Source organism: Rhincodon typus, chromosome 11 (assembly GCF_021869965.1).
Source record: "Rhincodon typus isolate 14 chromosome 11, sRhiTyp1.1, whole genome shotgun sequence".
Taxonomy (NCBI): Eukaryota; Metazoa; Chordata; class Chondrichthyes; order Orectolobiformes; family Rhincodontidae; genus Rhincodon; species Rhincodon typus.
Genome location: NC_063342.1, coordinates 59,280,145 through 59,298,708, shown reverse-complemented (window position 1 = coordinate 59,298,708; position 18,564 = coordinate 59,280,145). Strand labels below are relative to the sequence as shown.

The window sequence follows — 18,564 nt, the reverse complement described above, 5'->3', positions numbered from 1 at the left end:
GCTTTATCCAGATTTAACTTCTCCTTGTGACCATGTGCGACTAACCTGAGAATAGATCTTCTAACGATATATTCGGATTTGAGAGTCAGGGATAGCAGACCCATTTATTACAATTCAAATACATCTTCTCTGTTTCAGCTGACTTTCCCCAGAACCTATCTTGGGAGCATGACAATTGTGTATTTGCCAAGCTGAAAATGATCCTCAAATCATAGCTCTCTATGACCTGACAGCGAAATCTCTATCTGTGCTTATGTATCATGCCCAACACTGAGTTTTATCTTGTGCAGTAGCCGTTTATTTAGATTATCAAGTGCTCTTTTGGACACCAAAATGCACATCCATTTTATCCAACCCACTTGCTGTATTTGCAAAGAACTCCAATAAATTTGTCAAGCATAATTTTTCTTCCACAAAACTATGATGACTCTGCCTCATTATCTTATGTTTTTCTTACAGCACCTCAACAAGACTAAAATTCTGACCAAGAGGTCTTTTACACAATGAACATAAATTTTTTGACCCAAAATTCAACCAGTATTTTACATGTGATATTAGATACATTGAGACTACAGACAATGGCTCAGTTTGGTCCTGAAAGCTCTGATAAATCATTCATACTACTATAAATTTTCTCAACTAAACACGATAAGAAAATAACCATGTTTTAGCAATTAAATATACTGAACCATCAGATTTCCTGCTGAATGTCAAATGCTAGTTTGAAATGACAGTTTACAATGGTGAAGAGTCACATTTTTTTGGAATAGGATGGTAGATGGAGGAGAACACTTTTCACTCTGCCACAGCTTCATATTTTCAATCGTTATGCAGTAACACAAAAGCAACTTAGGCTCATTCTCCTGCCAAAAACAAAACGAATTGTGGCTCCGAAGAGTAAAGCAAAACTTTTATGACAGTTGCAGGAGTTTAATCCAAGAAGATTACAGATGCTGGTCCACTGCATGAAGTAACACCCACAAAAACTGAACTACTGAACTTTTTTTTAAACAAGCATATAACCAACTTCAATAAAACAAAGTATTATGATGATACAACATAAAATGTATTTTTAAATGGTAAGCAAGCACAACTGAAAATTATACAAGCCTTTACTTAAACTTGGAACAACTCAGAACATCTTTAAAACAAGGTTTCTCGCTATTTCAAGATGGACATCAAAAATAATTTATACAGAACCAAGTCCTCTTCAATAAATGCAGTCAGTCCTTCAGAAGGCACCGTAGTCTGCCGACATTTATGGCCGCACACAGTCATTGCTTTCATAAACAACTTGACACAGAACAAGGGCACACAGCATCAAGAGGGTGGAAAGTTGAAGGTGGAAACAGTAAAGTTCAACATTAGTGGTCCATCTCCACAATTTAATAGATTTCCAGTGGGCAGCACTTCCTATGAGGACTGAAGTGCTCTTTTGTTCTCAGCTGAAGATGATCATTTACATTTCTTTGAACAATAACCACCATGTACATGTAAATATGAGTTCACTGCTCTGTTAATGCTTCAGTAGATGGCCTGAGGACGTTTGGTACAATAGTAAGCTTCAGATGCGGCTACATAAGCGGATTCTGAAAAAAAGTCCTCTTGGTACTCTGCCAAAAACCTGCAGATTTAAAGATACAAAATGAACTATAGTTTGTTAAAACATTGCTACTGAACACAATTAGAATAAGCATCAAATTTGAAGAGCTGCCCACTTTTCCTACAAACTTAAAATCTTCTTCTAATACTGCTTTGTAATTTGTAAAGATCATGTAGTCCAGACCATGTAAGGACGGCAGTTTCTTTCCTGAAAGGACATCAGTAAACCAGATTGACTTTTCTGACAATCAACAATGGTTTCACGATCATCATTACACTCTTAATTCCAGACTTTTTCCAGATACGGGAGGTAATGGCCTAGTGGTCCAGAGACCTAGGTAATGTTTCAGATTTTTATTGAATTCAAATTCCACCATTGCCATGGCGGGATCTGAACTTTGGTTTCTGGAACATTTTCGAGATCTCTGAATTAATAGTCCAGCAATAATACCACTAGGCCATTGCCTCCCGTATCTGGAAAAAAATTTGGAATTAAGGGTCTAATGATGACCATGGATTATTGTCAGAAAAACCCACGTGTTTCATTAATTTTAGGGAACCTTTAGGGAAGGAAGCTGCCATCTTTACCTGGTCTTGTCTACAAACCCACAGCAATATGGATGACTCTTAACTGCACGCTGGGCAGTTAGGGATGGGCAATAAATGCTGGCCTAGCCAGCACTGCCCTCATATAGAAATTGAACTGTTAAGTACCGTACCATCCTCCTTTGTGTTGAGCATACATGTTGAAGATAAGTTACAGCCAGCCAATCTTCTACTTATACAATGCTCTTAATGTTCACAATTCTGGCTTATGAATTCAGAATTCTTTTATTAAAGCCTCTTGCATGTCTGTTATTTTGAATGGATATCATGGTGGTGTCTTAGCCAGTATTATATTCATAAATTTTGCTTCTATGATCATGTGCGCAGTTTAGTTTATCGATCAAGTCTATCAGTATGTTGTGTGCTAAGCTAGACAAAGGCGGGTGATCAAATAAAGCAGAAAGATCAATGTTCCTATGGAAGAAATTAAAACTGGTTATGTGTCCCCGGTCCGTTGCTGAATATCATTATGGCTTTAATAGAAGATTGTGACTGAACTTTATAGAGGTGGTTTAGAAATTTGCACCACAGATCAATTTGCAAACTAAAGTCAAAACTGAAAAAACAAAATGTTCATATAATAATATGAATTTCAATGGTAAACACTGATGAGGAAGCACCACCTGCAAAAAAATCATGACAAATGTTTTGGACAGGAAGTGCTCATCATTCTGCTTACAGGTTTTAATAAGATGTTGTCAAAATGAATAAACTTCAAACTAGATTGTCAGACCATATCCTAAACTTAAAGATTGAAAACAAATTACTTCTGATTCTGACAAAGCATATATTCAAAGTAAAGAATAACAATAAGGTTCTTCTCTTCAAATGTTGATGAACCAGCTACACATTTCCAGCATTCTGTGGTTTGGATTATGTAAGTGATTGATACCTCAGGTTGCCAGTGTATATCACAGTGAAACATCGCGAAATACACATGATCCAAACACTTTAATACTTCCAGTTGTTTCCATTAAGAAATCACATAAAAGGAGCTAGCTCATTTTTTTTTTAAAACTGCGTTTTCATTGGGAGGCAGAATTTCTTGTAAGCAGAAATTGAACAGATCAAGAGTGATTTGCAAAGCTTATATCAAACCACACACAGTTAACCAACTATCAACCTCCCATATATATTAAAGCAGGCACTCTGGACTACGCTGAGCATTTCCCATAACCTGGCACCAGCTCTCTCAAAAGGCTACTGCTGATTAGAAAATTTAACATTGGATCAGATGCACCACATCAGCCTTCTACAGGTTACGGTGAACAACTGACAATAAAGACCTCTAAGTCAACAAATGTCTTAACGTACAGAACAGTTGAAGTCCAGTGACGTATAGATTACATGACAATGATACATAAAAGCATGACAGAAATTCCATCAGTAATGCCTCAGCCATGTCCTCAGGACCATGGAATAAATGCTATTTTTTTCTTAAAACCAGCTCTATTCAGCAAAATCCCAGAATATAAACTTCAATGCAGCAGAATGTGTGTCTGGATGGCCAATAAGTAGCCAAATGGCTAGCATACCAGGAGGAGACAAAGAGTACACTTCAAAAATACTGAAGTTCTTTTCGAAGCACAAAAGCACTGACATTAATGACTGGGAGGAGCTTGCTAATAATCGTTCAAATTTGTAGCAGTTTATCCATCCATCTGCATCATGCTTTGAGTCCAGATGCCTCTACTGAGAGGCAGTGGAGGCAGAGAGGGAAGAAAAGGAAGAAAATCCAGCACTCCAGATCCCACTATTTTGTAGAATGCCCTGCCACAAGTGCACAAAGATCTATAAAATGAGAATCGGCCTGTTAAAACACATGAAGGGGAGGTGATGGCCTAGTGGTATCATCATTGGACTGTTAATCCACAGATCCAGGTAAATTCTGGGGTCCTGGGTTCAACTCCAAAGCAGACGGCAGAATGTGAATTCAATAAAAATCTGGAATCAAGAGTCTATTGTTGACTATGAATTCATTGCTGATTGCTGGAAAAACCCATCTGATTCACTAGGAAACTGCAGTCCTTCCCTGGTCTGACCTATACAGTGACTCTGAACTGCCCTCTGGACAATTAGGGATGGGCAGTAAATGCTAGCCTAGCCAGCGATACCCTCATCCAGTGAATGAATTAAAAAAAAGACGATCCATGGCAGAAACTCCCCATCCTATGTGCAGACATAATCCTCAAATCAAGGGACAGCTCATGACAACAATTAGGTATTAAGAAACTTAAAAATTTCTTAGCACTGATTCTTTGTTCTGCTCTCCATAAAAGAGCTGTGGATAAAATGTTTACAAAGTACCAAGATAATCACTCCCAAGGGTGATTCTCAAGGATATAGAGAGAGACAACAAACGAAGTGCAGCACCAAAGTTACAATTTTTTTTAAAAACACAGTCCTTTCCAATTCAATTTTATCTGTAAACTGGACGGCTTTGTTTGAGTTAAGAGACTTGGAACAGGGACAGAATCCCATATAAAACCTATAAAATTCTAACAGGACAAGACAGGGTAAATGCAGAAAGGATGTTCCTGAGAATGGGGATAGTCTAAAAGATACAGGGAAGGCCATTTACAACTAAGTTGAAGAGAAATTCCTCAACCGAGAGAGTGGTCAGTCTGAGGAGATCTCTACCACAGAAAGCAGTTGAGGCCAAAACATTGAATGCTTTCAAGGAAACAGATGAAGTTCTTAAGACTAAAGGGATCAAAGGATATGGTGAGAACACGTGAAGTTGGATGGTCAGCCATGAGCATATGAGATGATGGTGCAGACAGAAGGGTTGAATGGCCTACCTCTGCTCCTATTTTTCATGTTTTTGTGTGCAAGCTGAGAAGTGTAGCAAGGCAAATGTTGGGAGCAAAATGTTAATTTGGAGAAGTTGTATAGGGAATGAACGAGCAAGTCACAGATTTCTTACAGTCTAGTGTATGATTCTGAAAAAACTGGTTCAGGAATGAATAGCTAATTCTATATTTAAAATTCAGTATAGAAGGAAAATTTCCCGTAAATAATGTAATCTAGAAAGCAGAACAGGCAGAAGAACTGGATTGTGTTTTGTTGCTATTTATTAAGTACCTTTTGCTTAATAATCAATGCTAAGCTCTTGAATATCCGACACACCCTGTACTGATTACACTGGTTCTCCTGGAATATTCTAGAATTAATTCCCCTGAAATATGTTTAATAGTGAACTGCAGATTCTGTCAGGAACCATGCTCAAAAGGTTTGCTTGATTTTATACAAAAAAAAACAACGGATCAGCTTTGATATAACAAGAACTGCAGATGCTGAAGTCAGAGACAACACAGTATGGAGTGGAGGAACACAGCAGGTCAGGCAGCATCTGAGGAGCAGGAAAGTTGATGTTTTCGGGTCGGGATGAAAAAGAAGGGTCCCGGCCCGAAACGTCAACTTTCCTGCTCCTCTGATGCTGCCTGACTTGTTGTGTTCCTCCAGCTCCATACTGTGTTGTCTCAAAGGATCTGTTTTTTACACAACCCATTAACAGCTACATATCCATTACTGGTCAGAAAAAACTAGCCGTCTGCAATAATTAGGGAACTGAGATTTGTCTGAAATTGCTTCCTTGGCTAATTTACAGGTGTTAAGTAAATGGCATAACAGCTCTGTTAATACAGCACAGAAAGCAATTTCAGATAAATGCATGATACATCTGAATCCATTATCTTACAATGGAATGTCAAGACCACAACGTGTAAAACACAAGTTTACAAATGGTCAGAACTTAAGTTTTCTTTCTGCAGTTAATGTTACCATTTGCATTTCCACTATATATCAAAAAAATCAAGTAAGGAGCTGAACAGAACAGAAGATGTTGAAATTCATTAGTTAGAGAAAGAAATGTTAAAAAGTCACAGTCATTACTTTATCTTATCAATATAAGCGAAACATTATTTGTCTGCTTGTTATCGAACAAATACTTTGTAATTTACAACGGGGAGGTGATGGCCTTGTGGTATTATCACTGGACTGTCAATCCAGAGATGCAGGCAACATGCTGGAAACCCAGGTTCGAATCTTGCCATGGCAGATAGTGGAATTTGAATGCAATAAAAGCCTGGAATTAAGAGTCTGATGACAACCATTGTTGATTGTCAGGAAAAACCCATACAGTTCACTAATGTCATTCTTACCTGTTCTCGTACATGTGATTCCAGAACCACAGCAATAGGTTGACACTTAACTGCCCTACGAGGTGGGCAATAAATACTGGTCAAGCCAGCGATGCCCTCATCCAATAAAAAATTACTTTGTTGACATTTTTCATATTTCCTTACTATAGTTTTAAATATGACACCTGACATTTGATGGTTATTAAATGCATCATATATAACAATGAGAGAAATATGATAACTAACACCTATGAATAAGCTAATAAATATGAAAGTGACGGATAGGAAAAGACTCATGGTTCATCTAACCTGTCTCCTTTAATTGTAATCCAGAATGCATTAGAATGAGGAGTCTCTTCATTTGCTATCTAATGTCCGTGGGAAAAAAAAAACTGGAAAAGCACAGGGCTTTGAGTGGAAAAATTACTCTTTGGCCCCTTTAGGTGTTTGAAATTGTTTTTGGATTAGTTGACCTCCACCTAAAATGGCAACAAGTGCAACTGTGTTGAAAGGGATCAACCTTCAGAGCACAAGCCTGCAACCTGTTTGACAGGTTCCACATTTTCGAAGGAAAGGAAGAATTGATGTTAGGTTCCTAACATCACTTTCAAACACTAACATCATTTACAAACATAACCCTATCCTGTTGAAATAACAATTCCACACAAATACAATCAAAATTCTTCATTATTTTAGAAACACTGAATGAACTGTTCAAATCAATGCTTTACTAAAGCATGTAAATCCAGTTCCTTGAGCCTACCTGACTAATTGAGTTGTATGTGGATATATAAATGTGGATTTAACATTTGCATTTGAGGAAACCCAAAACTAGACACAACATTTTCAATGAAGCAGAACAAAAATTTTGCATAACGACAAGATGGTATGGTTTATTTTAATTGTTAGCCCTGTAAATGAAATCCAGAACTCTGCTTCAGGTATAACTTTAGCTTATTCTTAACCTACTGCAGATCATTACCATTAATCATGCAAACTTTCATTAATATATTTTAATTCCTTACCTAAGGAATAGCTCTAGGTGCTTTACCAAGACCTTCAAATTCCTGTCAGTAATTTGCATTTTTCCCAATAACTCTGGTAGCTTCACTGCAACAAAAATAAAAGAAATAGCAGGTGAAGTCAGGTTTTTTTTAAAATGTAAGTCATAACGTCTGTACTAAAAAGTGGAGAAATATTCAATATCCGTTATTTTTCCTATCAATTAAATACGTGAACTGTCAACATTGGTCATACATACTTGCAGAGAAATATCTATTGTCACAAATTCAAAACTGTACACTCATTGCAACATTTTAGGGATTTCTGTCTAACGAGAAAGCAGTCAGTTTCATGCCATATTTCTGTTAAGGACAGATACAGCAAATGATGGTAAACTCCCAAAGAAACGTTCTAGCTTATAATTCAATACCAGTTAGATTAATTCAAATATTTCCCAGTTAAATCACAGACTCAAATTGCAAAGGCAACTGCTTCTGACTCATTGTGCCTGTGCCAGCTCTTTGAAAGAGCTAAATTAATTCTACACCCTTGCTGTCTTCCTGTCAAAATGCAAAATATGGCAGAACTAAATTTTACCAGGGAGGTTTAGCAGCCATTTTTGGAAATTTCTTACATTAAGATTGAAATACTATCCGATATTCAGATTTTGAACAGTTTTTCATATATCAAAAATAATCTGGTTTCTATTTCATTTTGATCATTTTCACTGCACACTTGGGTGGAATTTTCCATGCCTGTTATAAAGTTTTTAGAAGGGCAGTCAGGAGAAATTTAATTGGGCAGCAAGTAAAAATTCAGTTTCCTGATTTTAGATTAAAATTTTACAATTAAGTTCTCAGAATCTTTCATGTGAGTTGCCTTACCCTGTTGTTGCATTCAATTGCAAGTCATGAGATGTACCAACACCCCAGTCTGCTGGAAATATGTTCATGGCACAATCTCATTTACCAAAAGCAAAATATACTTGTTTACAAACCCGCCGTAACTGAATGAGGCATCTACTTGACAGGGTAGAATTCTTTCTCCAAGCTCCAGTGGATACAAACTTCTTCAGTTAGTTGGTCCTTCAAAACATTTCTATTCACAATGCCGAGTGTTACAGGTGAAGTCTCTCCAGGAGTCACTTGGGGCCTGGCTTTTTGCTGTTAAATGCTTACAATGTTAGGAATAAAGACTGATCAGGTCAACTAGCTTACCCACTTGAGGCAGCCACATTAGCTGATAACAGCAAACCTGACCAAAACAGGCAAGCATGGCTGAACTCAAAAGAGCTTCATTCAAAAGCTCATTTTTGTGGTTGTGTCCTTTCCCCTGAAAAACTATCAAATTTGTAATAAGAGATAACAAGGTGTAGAGCTGGATGAACACAGCAGGCCAAGCAGCATCAGAGGAGCAGGAAAGCTGACATTTCGGGTCTGGACCCTTCTTCAGAAAAATTTTCTGAATAATTTTCTGAAGAAGGGTCCATACCGGAAACATCAGCTTTCCTGCTCCTCTGATGCTGCTTGACCTGCTGTGCTCATCCAGCTCTACACCTTGTTGGCTCAGATTCTCCATCATCAGCAGTTTCCACTATCTCCGAATCAAATTTGTAAGGTCAGTGAGATGATGGTACATAAACTGCTGGGTGTTGTATCTTCTTTTGTGCTTTTAAGTGTGTACCTTGGCAGATATGAGAGATGCAACGCCATAGGCACTATACCATTAGCTGCAATAAAGTTACAGACATTGATTGCATGAGGCAGGGAGATGCCTGGCACCTAACCTCATGTAAGACAGTCCTCTGCAATGGGATTGCAATGCCAACTCAAACTCAGATCATTCAACCTCCAACAGCACCAAAGTCAAGATCTTTTGAGCTGACCAAAGCAATTGACTTCTGCAGTTACCTCTGTCAGGACTGTTTTTTAATCAGGATGGTGTCTTGATAAAATCCAAAGGGAAAAGAGCTTTCCTTCCCCTACGTCAACCTTCAGCAGAACTTCTAGGGTGGCATCGCAAAAGTATAGTGCCTACTTTTTGCCCAGTCTTTGACATTTCCAAAAGTTGGTGGGGGTGATGAGCAGAGGTTCAGGTGATGCTCCTGGATTACAGAAAGTGAAGTGCTGTCTTGGTGCCTTTTAACATGGCATCCAGATTCAGAGCCAGGAAGATCACAACAGGGGCAGACCTCAATGCCCATGAATTTTGGTATGTTACCCATGTATGAATATATAATAAGCCAAGAACAATGTAATCGTGCCGGAAAACTTACATTGTCCCCGTGTGGAAATCCCTCCCACTTTTATGCCCACATTGACACCTACTCTTACGAAAATTCTACCTTTTCAGTTTCTTCCACTGAAAAGAATGCATGATGACTTACCAAACAGTCGCAAAAGGTGGTGAGCTCCATAGATATATGAAGGTGCAGGAGGCTGTTCAATCAGTGGATAATTATCTGGCATCATTTTCCAAGATAAAACCTGTTAGACCAACACAAAACTCAGTTTTCAGTCACATACAGTGACTAAAAGCTAAGGTAATAACATTTCAACAGATTAAAGTCAGTTCCAATCTACTCCACGATTCCTAAACATAATAACATTTGAGAAGCATATATTGGTAGACTTCATACCTGTCTACTTCATCATGTTCAAGACTTATTTTGCTAAATCTTAAACATCAAGACTCAACCTGTTAGCCAACTTTACATTTCCAATTTCATTTTGCAAATGCAATGAAGTGAAATATATTATGTTTAAAATAGCAAGGTTTACATTTACTTTCCTTGACAAGTACAAACAGCTTAGGCTAATACTACTAAGAAATATTCTCTATTCTCTACATTTCTCAAGTTCAAAACAAAAGGAGACAATTACATTGTAATTTCTATGTAATTCTAAATGGTAAAAGGATACCTGGCAGCTTTCTTCAGCCCTCTGAATTATTTACTGAGCTTCCAATTCAAGTATAATCTTCAAATTAAGACACTATTAACCACTTTTTCTAAATCATTGATATGCATTGTGGAATTGTCTTTCCAACTTGGTTTCCTCCCTTCTTATCAGTACTTAATTTAATTTGCTAATTTACTCTTAATGCTATATAGTACACTCTCCAGTAGTCTGCTGTGCAGTACATTATGGAATGCTTTCTCCAACCTACCAGTACACTACATTTCTACCACTACCCTACCACTATACTGGCTACTTCTCCAGTTATGTCACATGTGATCCAGTTGAGTATTGTTCATAATTTTCCCTCACTTTAATTAAAAGATATCGCTGCTGAATATTAGCATTGAATATTACATGCCTCCACCAAATTTCTTTCCAACAAAATTGCCCCATCCACCCAGGCTCTAGGATTCATCTTCACTGTAAAAATGCCTCAGATTTGCCTTTCTGTGGCAGCTAGGATATTCTTTGTACTTACTACTCCAATCCTGGTAGCACCCATTATTGAGCTCTGCAGCTACCATGAGTGAAGACGCTGCCAGTCAATCAGATTTGCCCCAGCTTCTCAGGATAGGACTTCTTCCTAAGGGATGGAAGTCTTGCATTTATATAATTTAGCCAAACAGTGCCAGGATTGTGGAAGGACTTCAAATGGACAAATTGGCTTTCAACCAACTTCTAACCAAACATGTCAATATTTTCCTCTTAAAATTTATTAAAAATAACATAATATGAATACTTAGGTTTACTTTGTTTCTTTTTGAGTATGATGATTACATTGTGGAGAAAGCAGTTCTCTGTTCCTCAACGCATTCTCTGATTCTGCTTACGGCTTTGCGACAGAGGGTCAGCCACAATCCTATTGAATGGTGGACTATTAGGCTCAAAGGGCCTTGTGGCCTATTCCTTCTATGGCTCTACATCAATCTCCTGTCCACTTTGAACAGAGCTTGGCAATAAAATTCCTTGAGTTTCTTAGAATCATACAATCTCCACAGTGTGGAATCAGGCCATTCGCCTACTAAGTCCACACTGTCCCTTTGAAGTGCATCTCAACCAGACCATACAACCCCATTACCCTATCCCTGTAACCTTGCATTTCCCATGGCTAATCCACCTAGCCTACACATCCCTGGACACTATGGGCAATTTAACACGGCAATCCACCTAACCTGTACATCTTTGGACTGTGGGAGGAAACTGGAGCACCCAGAGGAAACCTATGCAGACACAAGGAGAATGTCCAAACTCCACACAGACAGTCACCAAAGGATGGAATCGAACTCGGGTCCCTGGTGCTGTGACGCAGCCATGCTAACTACTGAGCCACTGTGCCGCCCCTGATATTGACTATTTCCGGAAAATGACCACTTTTGTCCAAGTTTTGTCTCCTTGATTAAACAAGTGAACCATGACTGCAGTTTTTCAAACTACCATTCATTTTGTTACATGATATTTATTCTATAGAATTTTGATAAAGTCAAATCTGGAAACGGTAATTTGACTCAAAGTTAACGTAACAACTCCAATACAAAATGTAAATCAAAACTGTCATCCTAAAAATTATGCCAATGATCCATCAAATAATCTCATCCTAAAACTGCACGGAAATAGTTAAAAACATAACAGCAATTTGTTGCAATACAATTACAGTCGTACCAGCTGTCATACTTATCGCATCTATCTACAGAAACACACATTATTGCATACTTAGTCCCATTTCATTATTTACTGCAATGCCTGCCAATCTCAGAGGTGAAGTATCTAAGAACTAATTTTACAAATCTTTTGTCCGTATATAAATCAGTATGTCCTTGCCCCATCCTTGTCTCCACAATCTCATTCAGCTCTTTATTCCTCAATGCATCCTTTGATTCTGCCCTCTTTCAGATGCCACATTAGTATCATTATTATCTGCAAAACTACAGATCATTTCAGCCCATACTCTGGAATGTTCTGGCTGAACCCCTTCACTTTTCCAAACACCCTACCCTCTCAGGAAGTGATTGCAATTTGTATCAGTAGGCTGCACTATCAGTTGCACTTCCAAGATTGATTGATTGATTGTCACGTGTACTGAAATACAGTGAAAAGTTTTGTTTATGAGTGGTACAGGCAGATTACAGCATGCAAAGGATGTACAGTTCAAAAAGACTTAAGAAGCATACAGGTTACATTGCAGGTTACATTATTTGAGGCTAGAGTCCATTCAACAGTCTGATAACGGCCAGAAAGAAGCTGTTCCTGAACCTGCTTGTGCGTGTTCAGGCTTCTGTATCTTCTGCCTGATGGAAGAGGTTGTAGGAGGTCATTATCGGGGTGCGATGGCCTTTGATGACATTGGCCGCCTTTCCGTGGCAGCGAGCCATGTAAATAGAGTCCACGGATGGAAGGTTGGCTTCCGTGACGGTCTGGGCTGTGCACATAACCTTCTTTGTTTCTTACGGTCCTGAGAAGAGCAGTTGCAATACCAGGCTGTTATGCACTCGGACAGTATGCTTTCAATGGTGCTTCTGTAGAAGCTGGTGAGGGACCTTATGGACATAACAAATTTCCTGAGCCGCCTGAGGAAGAAGAGGAGTTACACCTTCTTGACTATCGCATTTACGTGGAAGTCCAGGACGGACGTCGACGGTTATCATCACTCCGCGGAACTTGATGCTCTTCACCCTCTCACCCTCAGTTCCGTTGATGTAGATGGCGGTGTGTTCTCCTCTCTTTCTTCTGAATTCGATGATCAGTTCTTTAGTTTTGCCAACGTTGAGAGACAGATTGTTTTCATTGCACGACATCACCAAGCCCTCGATTTCCCTTCTTTATTTTGACTCGTCGTTGTTAGATATCCGTCTCATTACAGTGGTGTCGTCAGCGAACTTATAGAGGGCAGAATTTGGCAACACTGTTGTAGGTGTAGTGAGTACAGTAGGGGGCTGAGGGCACCAGTGTTGAATGTTATTGTGAAGGAGGTGCAGTTACCTATCCTCACACTTATTGCAGCCTGTGCATCAGAAAGCTGAGGATCCAACTGCAGAGGGCAGAGCCGAGACTAAGGTCACGCAGTTTTGAAATCAGTCTGAGGGGATAATCGTGTTGAAGGCTGAGCTGTAGTCCAAAGAGGAGGAACCTTCGTCCTCTCTGGATAAGTGTGCATGTCAAGTAGTTGTCATTATTAACTGGTTATGCACTCCAAAATCAGTTCAGACGGAATATAAAGCACCAAAACTGAAATGCTTCTCATAGGCTAAACGTCTGGTATAAATGCACAAAAGCGTTGACTTGTAACAAAGCAATTATTAAAGCACGGATTGCTTTTCTGGAAGCGTAAAAGAAAAGCATGGTTCACAATAAGAACATAAAGAAAAAAAAAGTACAACAAATGTCTTTTTAAATAACATACACACATGTACAGCCAAGAGAAAAAAAAAAAGAAAGAAAAAAAAAAAAAAAAGAGGTTAGGAACTCTCACCTCATTCAGTTCATTACTCCTTCTGCGGTCAAACACTGCAACCCCTTCTTTACTAGGTGTGAGGGTGACAGGAGAGGAAGAGCCACTGTGGACTGGTGTTTCTTTAAAATAAATTTGAATGAAACAAAAATTAACATTCATTTTATAAAGTTAGAAAAGTGAAAAAGGAGAGGGCACGAGATGTTACTTCCAAGCAGAATTCTCCAGCACAATAACACCTTAAAAACAGCCTAAATGAGCGATCTATTTTTAGTGTTCTTACAAGGAAAACTGGTAGAATCAAATTTGAAATTGAAGAAAATCATAATATTCACATATAATGAAAACAGAGTTTGATATATGTGACCACCAGAAAAGAGAGATATCGGTTATTTCCTGCAAGCGAAATTTCCCAGGGTCCTGGCTGAGATCCTCCTGTGCCTGATCTGTACTAATGGTCAACGTACAGGAACCCATTTCAATATGGCCAAGTTCACAGAGGAAAATGTTTGACAGTACAAAACAAATCAGCAACCTGCAAAAGGAGTCAGAGAAAGGTTGCAATTGGCCAATTAAGTTGCAGGTGAAATTCAATACAGTTAAGTTGAAAGTGTTACACGATGTTGGAGAAATGGACTCACGAGCATATCATTGACGGTGTGGGAATAACTAATCAGGAACTAAGAAAGGATCTGAGGGTCAAATGAAACAGCAATAAGCAAGCAATCAAAATGTTAATTCCACTACTAGCCTGAAGACATCATGGTAAAGTTACACATGCTCTTCTTTACATGAGGCATCTTTGAATGAAATTGACAAGTTAGTGCTTTGGGATTTTGACCAGTCGGAAATATACAGGCAACTCACACTTATAGGATCACATACAGGCAGACAAGGAAGACATCCATCCTATCAGACTGAACTGAATGGAAGCCAGATCTGGGAGGTGGAAAAATAGATTACGAATATCTGACTTCCAAACATGGTCCGATACATGGTGTAATTTTAAGGGTCCAACATACAAATATTTTCTGTACTTATAATGGCCACTTTGTATACTGTTCTGCACCACGTTCTGACTTGCATATAAATTGACTTGCGAACAGACTCAAGGATGGAAGCTCTTTGCAACTGGGAACTGCTTGTAAGCGTGCCCAATCTCGTATACTCAGCCAAATTTAAAATGTTAGTTTACCACGATGATACGCTTCAAAACCAGTCATTTAAATTGTAATATCCCATAACTGACCATGGCTACTTCACCAATTAACGTGAATAAAAAAGGTGGCCCATGATCACCACAGCAAGAATATTCACAGGTGCAACCTGGAAAAGGACTTCTTTTCAATTAAGATCATCACAAACTCACAGTTAAAATGTTAAATACCTACTTTTCTCCAAGTGTAAAAGCAGTCTGGGCATTTGGGCAGATTCATAAAACCGGCGCTTTGACTGAGGGGAAGCACTGCTTTCAGACAGCCTGTCACACCCTGATGCATGGCGTGCTGATCGCCTCAATGACTGTACAGATTCAGGATCAATTTTTCGTCGTTTTGGGGTTGCAGGGTCTCCCGACAACGGCTGACTATCTGTGGATTGGGGTGTTGACGGGTTCAGAAGAGGAGGAGGACTTGGTGAATGTTCCTTTTGAGGTCTATTAGTTTAATAAGCAGAATAAGCACTCAATTAGATGCAATTTTTCAGAAAATCGTAAAACAATAGATAAAATAGCACCCCATTAGACATATTGAGAACTGACACACATAAGCGCATGATTAAAATGCCAAAGCGAACAATGATCCTTCTTGGGAAAACCAAAATAATGTATACAGTGGACTATATTCTGTTAACAACTCTTGCTTTTTGTATTTATCAAAGCCTTTGTTATCTCCTTTAACATATTTTATATCTTTTTGTTTATTTTTCACTATCAGCCTCTTCACACCTTCCATACTTCATGATATCACAATCTATCATTCTTCCTCTCCCCTCATTTATAATGTAAATGTCAGTATAGTTTTAATCTCAATTCCTGAAACTTTTTATTGAAACTACCCCTTTTTGGCATAAAGGAATATGTAGATTGTATTCTCTCCCTTTCATATTTTAAGATTTTCTAACTTGGTCCATTAATTTGTAGGCAAGGTGATTTAATTTCACCAGGACTCTTACTGTATATTGCGTTTTTGTCTGCTCCAGCACACCTTTATCCCAAACACTTCATTAGCCTTTTATCATTTTACACGGAACCTAATTATATTGGGGTCACTATTTACCCAATTGTTTCATTATTCTGACGTTAGTTGTTTAGTCCACTTCATTTTCTAGAACTATCTTCTTTCCTTGCTGGACCATAAATGTACTGATTGGAAGGTGGTCTTATATGTAGTCTAAAAAGCTTTTCCTATTTTGACCCTTATAATTTGCATCAATCTTGAGATAGTTCATATCACACAAATTGATATCTTGGTGATTTTAATATTTTTTTTTTTCTATACTGCCTTCAGATTTCCCCATCAACTAACTTCCAATTTCCACAGTGTAGCAATGCCAACAAATGCATAACCTTCTCTAATTTGTAATTCTGCCCATAAGGATTCTGACCTCACACCTTATTTTAGCACACTTTAGAGTCCTTTAACTGTTCTTCCACCTACCCAGCCCATGCTCCTCTCAACCTCTCATGAAAAGGCTGTAATCTTGCCTCCATTATTGCCATTTTGCAAAAATTTTCATTCCAAGTATTCCTGACAAAATAAATGCTGAAAAGATTAACAATTCAAGAATGTAAAACTGACCTTTACCAAATATGATTTTTGCAGCTACTTCGGTACTTGAAGAAAGAAACCTCTGTTTTGTCAAGATCATAAAATACATTAAATATTGTTTTTGAAAGTTACTTACTCTAGCAAAATGGTAGTTGATTAGATAGAACAGTTATCACCAGCTCTATTTATCCAGTGTACTGATTCCTGTCAAAAATTATTAAGTAATCCCTTATCCACTTACGGGAGAATATCGATAGTGTTAGGTTTTGAGTTTGCAATTAGAAGATGTTTTAAGGCAGGACTTCAATACAAATGAAAATAACTCCCAACTCTGAAAATGAACATGAAATTTGCAAAACAAGTGGATTTTGTTTCATGAGACAGTACTACTGGTTTGCAAGTAAGCATTAAATCTTTATTTGAAAGCTGTATATGTTGAGTATCAATGGACAGTACACTGCTACAAAAGAATAAACTGCTGCACGTTTGAATTAAAAATGACTTTGTCAAAGCCACTATTATGGCCTAGTGTAGTGTATACATCAGACTAACATATTTCAGTAGATTGATTGACACAAGTACCAAAAAGCAGTAAGATTGTTTAGAGAACTAACAACAATGTGAGCACACCTTAGCTTTAAAATAAATCTTCCTCGACTATAAACAGCTTCTGCTCACAAAATATGCACCACGTTTCATGAAAAAAGTAACAAGTACATCAAAACAAAGGGTGCAGAGGGCTGTATTTTCCTGTGCCATTCGTACATTGCTGGTGAAATTAATAAATGGTGTTTGGAAAATAATATCATAGTAATAACATCAGCAATGTGCAACGAGTGCCAAGAATTGGAACTGGGATCAAAATAAATGTCTCATTAAGAGAATGTAAAGATCTGTGAACATGTATTAGGGAGCAGGGCAAATGCAAATATATATTTTGCCATTGTATGCCCATTTCCAATTTAACAATAACATTGAAGTGAAGTAGGAGTAGGTGAAATTCTAAAACATAGGACCACAGAAACACCAACAGCTTGTTGCTTGTCAATGAGGTGCTAAGAGTACTTGCAACAAGGGTCACCTTGGCTCACCCACATCCGATGATTCTGGATTCGAACATGTAATACAAGATCGTCAAGCACTGAAGGAATACAAAAGCAGAAGTACTATCTTTTGTAAGAAATGTTTAAAAAAAATTTAAGTGGACTGAAAGATTCCATGGCAATATTTGAACAGCAGAAAAGATATTTTCTGGAAAAAAAAATTCATTCCTCAAACCATATCGCTGTACCAGTTTAATTGGTCCTTTACCTCATTTGCTGCTTGTAGGACCTTTCTGTGTATAAACTGGCAAACTGGCTATTGCATTAATCAACAATAGTGATTGCATCTCCAATTCGTGAGTTTCAGTGTGTTTTAGGACATTGAAATAATTCTTGCTGTTTTTATTTCCCTGTAATGCATAAATCCAATTTTCCTTATGAAGTCACAGACTTTAGTTCAAATATAAATTCTGTACTTTGATATAGGTACCAAGGTAATTTATTTAAAACACCCTTGAAAAGAACATCTCCACAATAACATGAGCTTTGATGATCTCATATTTTCAGGCAAAAGAGAACTTACCTAACATTTGACAATGTTTCCTTAATCGGAACAAAGAACTTAGATGAAGTGACCTTCTTGAACTGAGCATGTTCATACTGGTACAGCAAAATCATGGGTAATGTAAAGTCAAATGTGATTCTTAAACCATCCACCATTTCTTTACAAAGTTCAACACTGCAGAATAGAAAGTGTTTATTTAATTGGTCAGAAACTTGCAGTAAAGATAATAGCAAAGCCATCAGCTCTTAATGTTTTTCAGGAGTAAATAAAGACAACAACTTCAAACTCTTCCACAAGTTTTGCTCCGAGGTATCTCAAAGCAAGACATGACATTGAAATATATGGAAAGAGCCAAGTTGGGGTATTTACATGTTAAGACAACCACTCAACAGGTCAGTAAAAAAACAGAACTTGTCCATTAAAGCATGTTA

The 18,564-nt window shown here is 37.9% G+C and overlaps 1 protein-coding gene across 5 annotated transcripts in view; it reads right to left on the bottom strand.

Annotated features, from left to right (window-relative positions):
* Positions 1-275: 275 nt before the first annotated feature.
* Positions 276-18,564, bottom strand: part of LOC109934740 (MSL complex subunit 3) — a 44,621-nt gene continuing 26,332 nt past the window's right edge. For 3 of the 5 annotated variants that reach the window (XM_048602567.1, XM_048602568.1, XM_048602570.1), the window contains 6 exons: positions 18,152-18,307; positions 15,149-15,411; positions 13,779-13,879; positions 9,739-9,838; positions 7,376-7,460; positions 276-1,624 (listed from right to left, as the gene is read on the bottom strand). In XM_048602567.1, the coding sequence (XP_048458524.1) occupies positions 1,525-1,624; positions 7,376-7,460; positions 9,739-9,838; positions 13,779-13,879; positions 15,149-15,411; positions 18,152-18,307 (805 nt within the window). In that variant the 3' untranslated portion in view covers positions 276-1,524. Of the gene's footprint in view, positions 1,625-7,375; positions 7,461-9,738; positions 9,839-11,630; positions 13,626-13,778; positions 13,880-15,148; positions 15,412-16,414; positions 16,505-18,151; positions 18,308-18,564 lie in introns of those variants that run through there. The other 2 variants (XM_048602571.1, XM_048602569.1) reach the window with 2 other exon arrangements.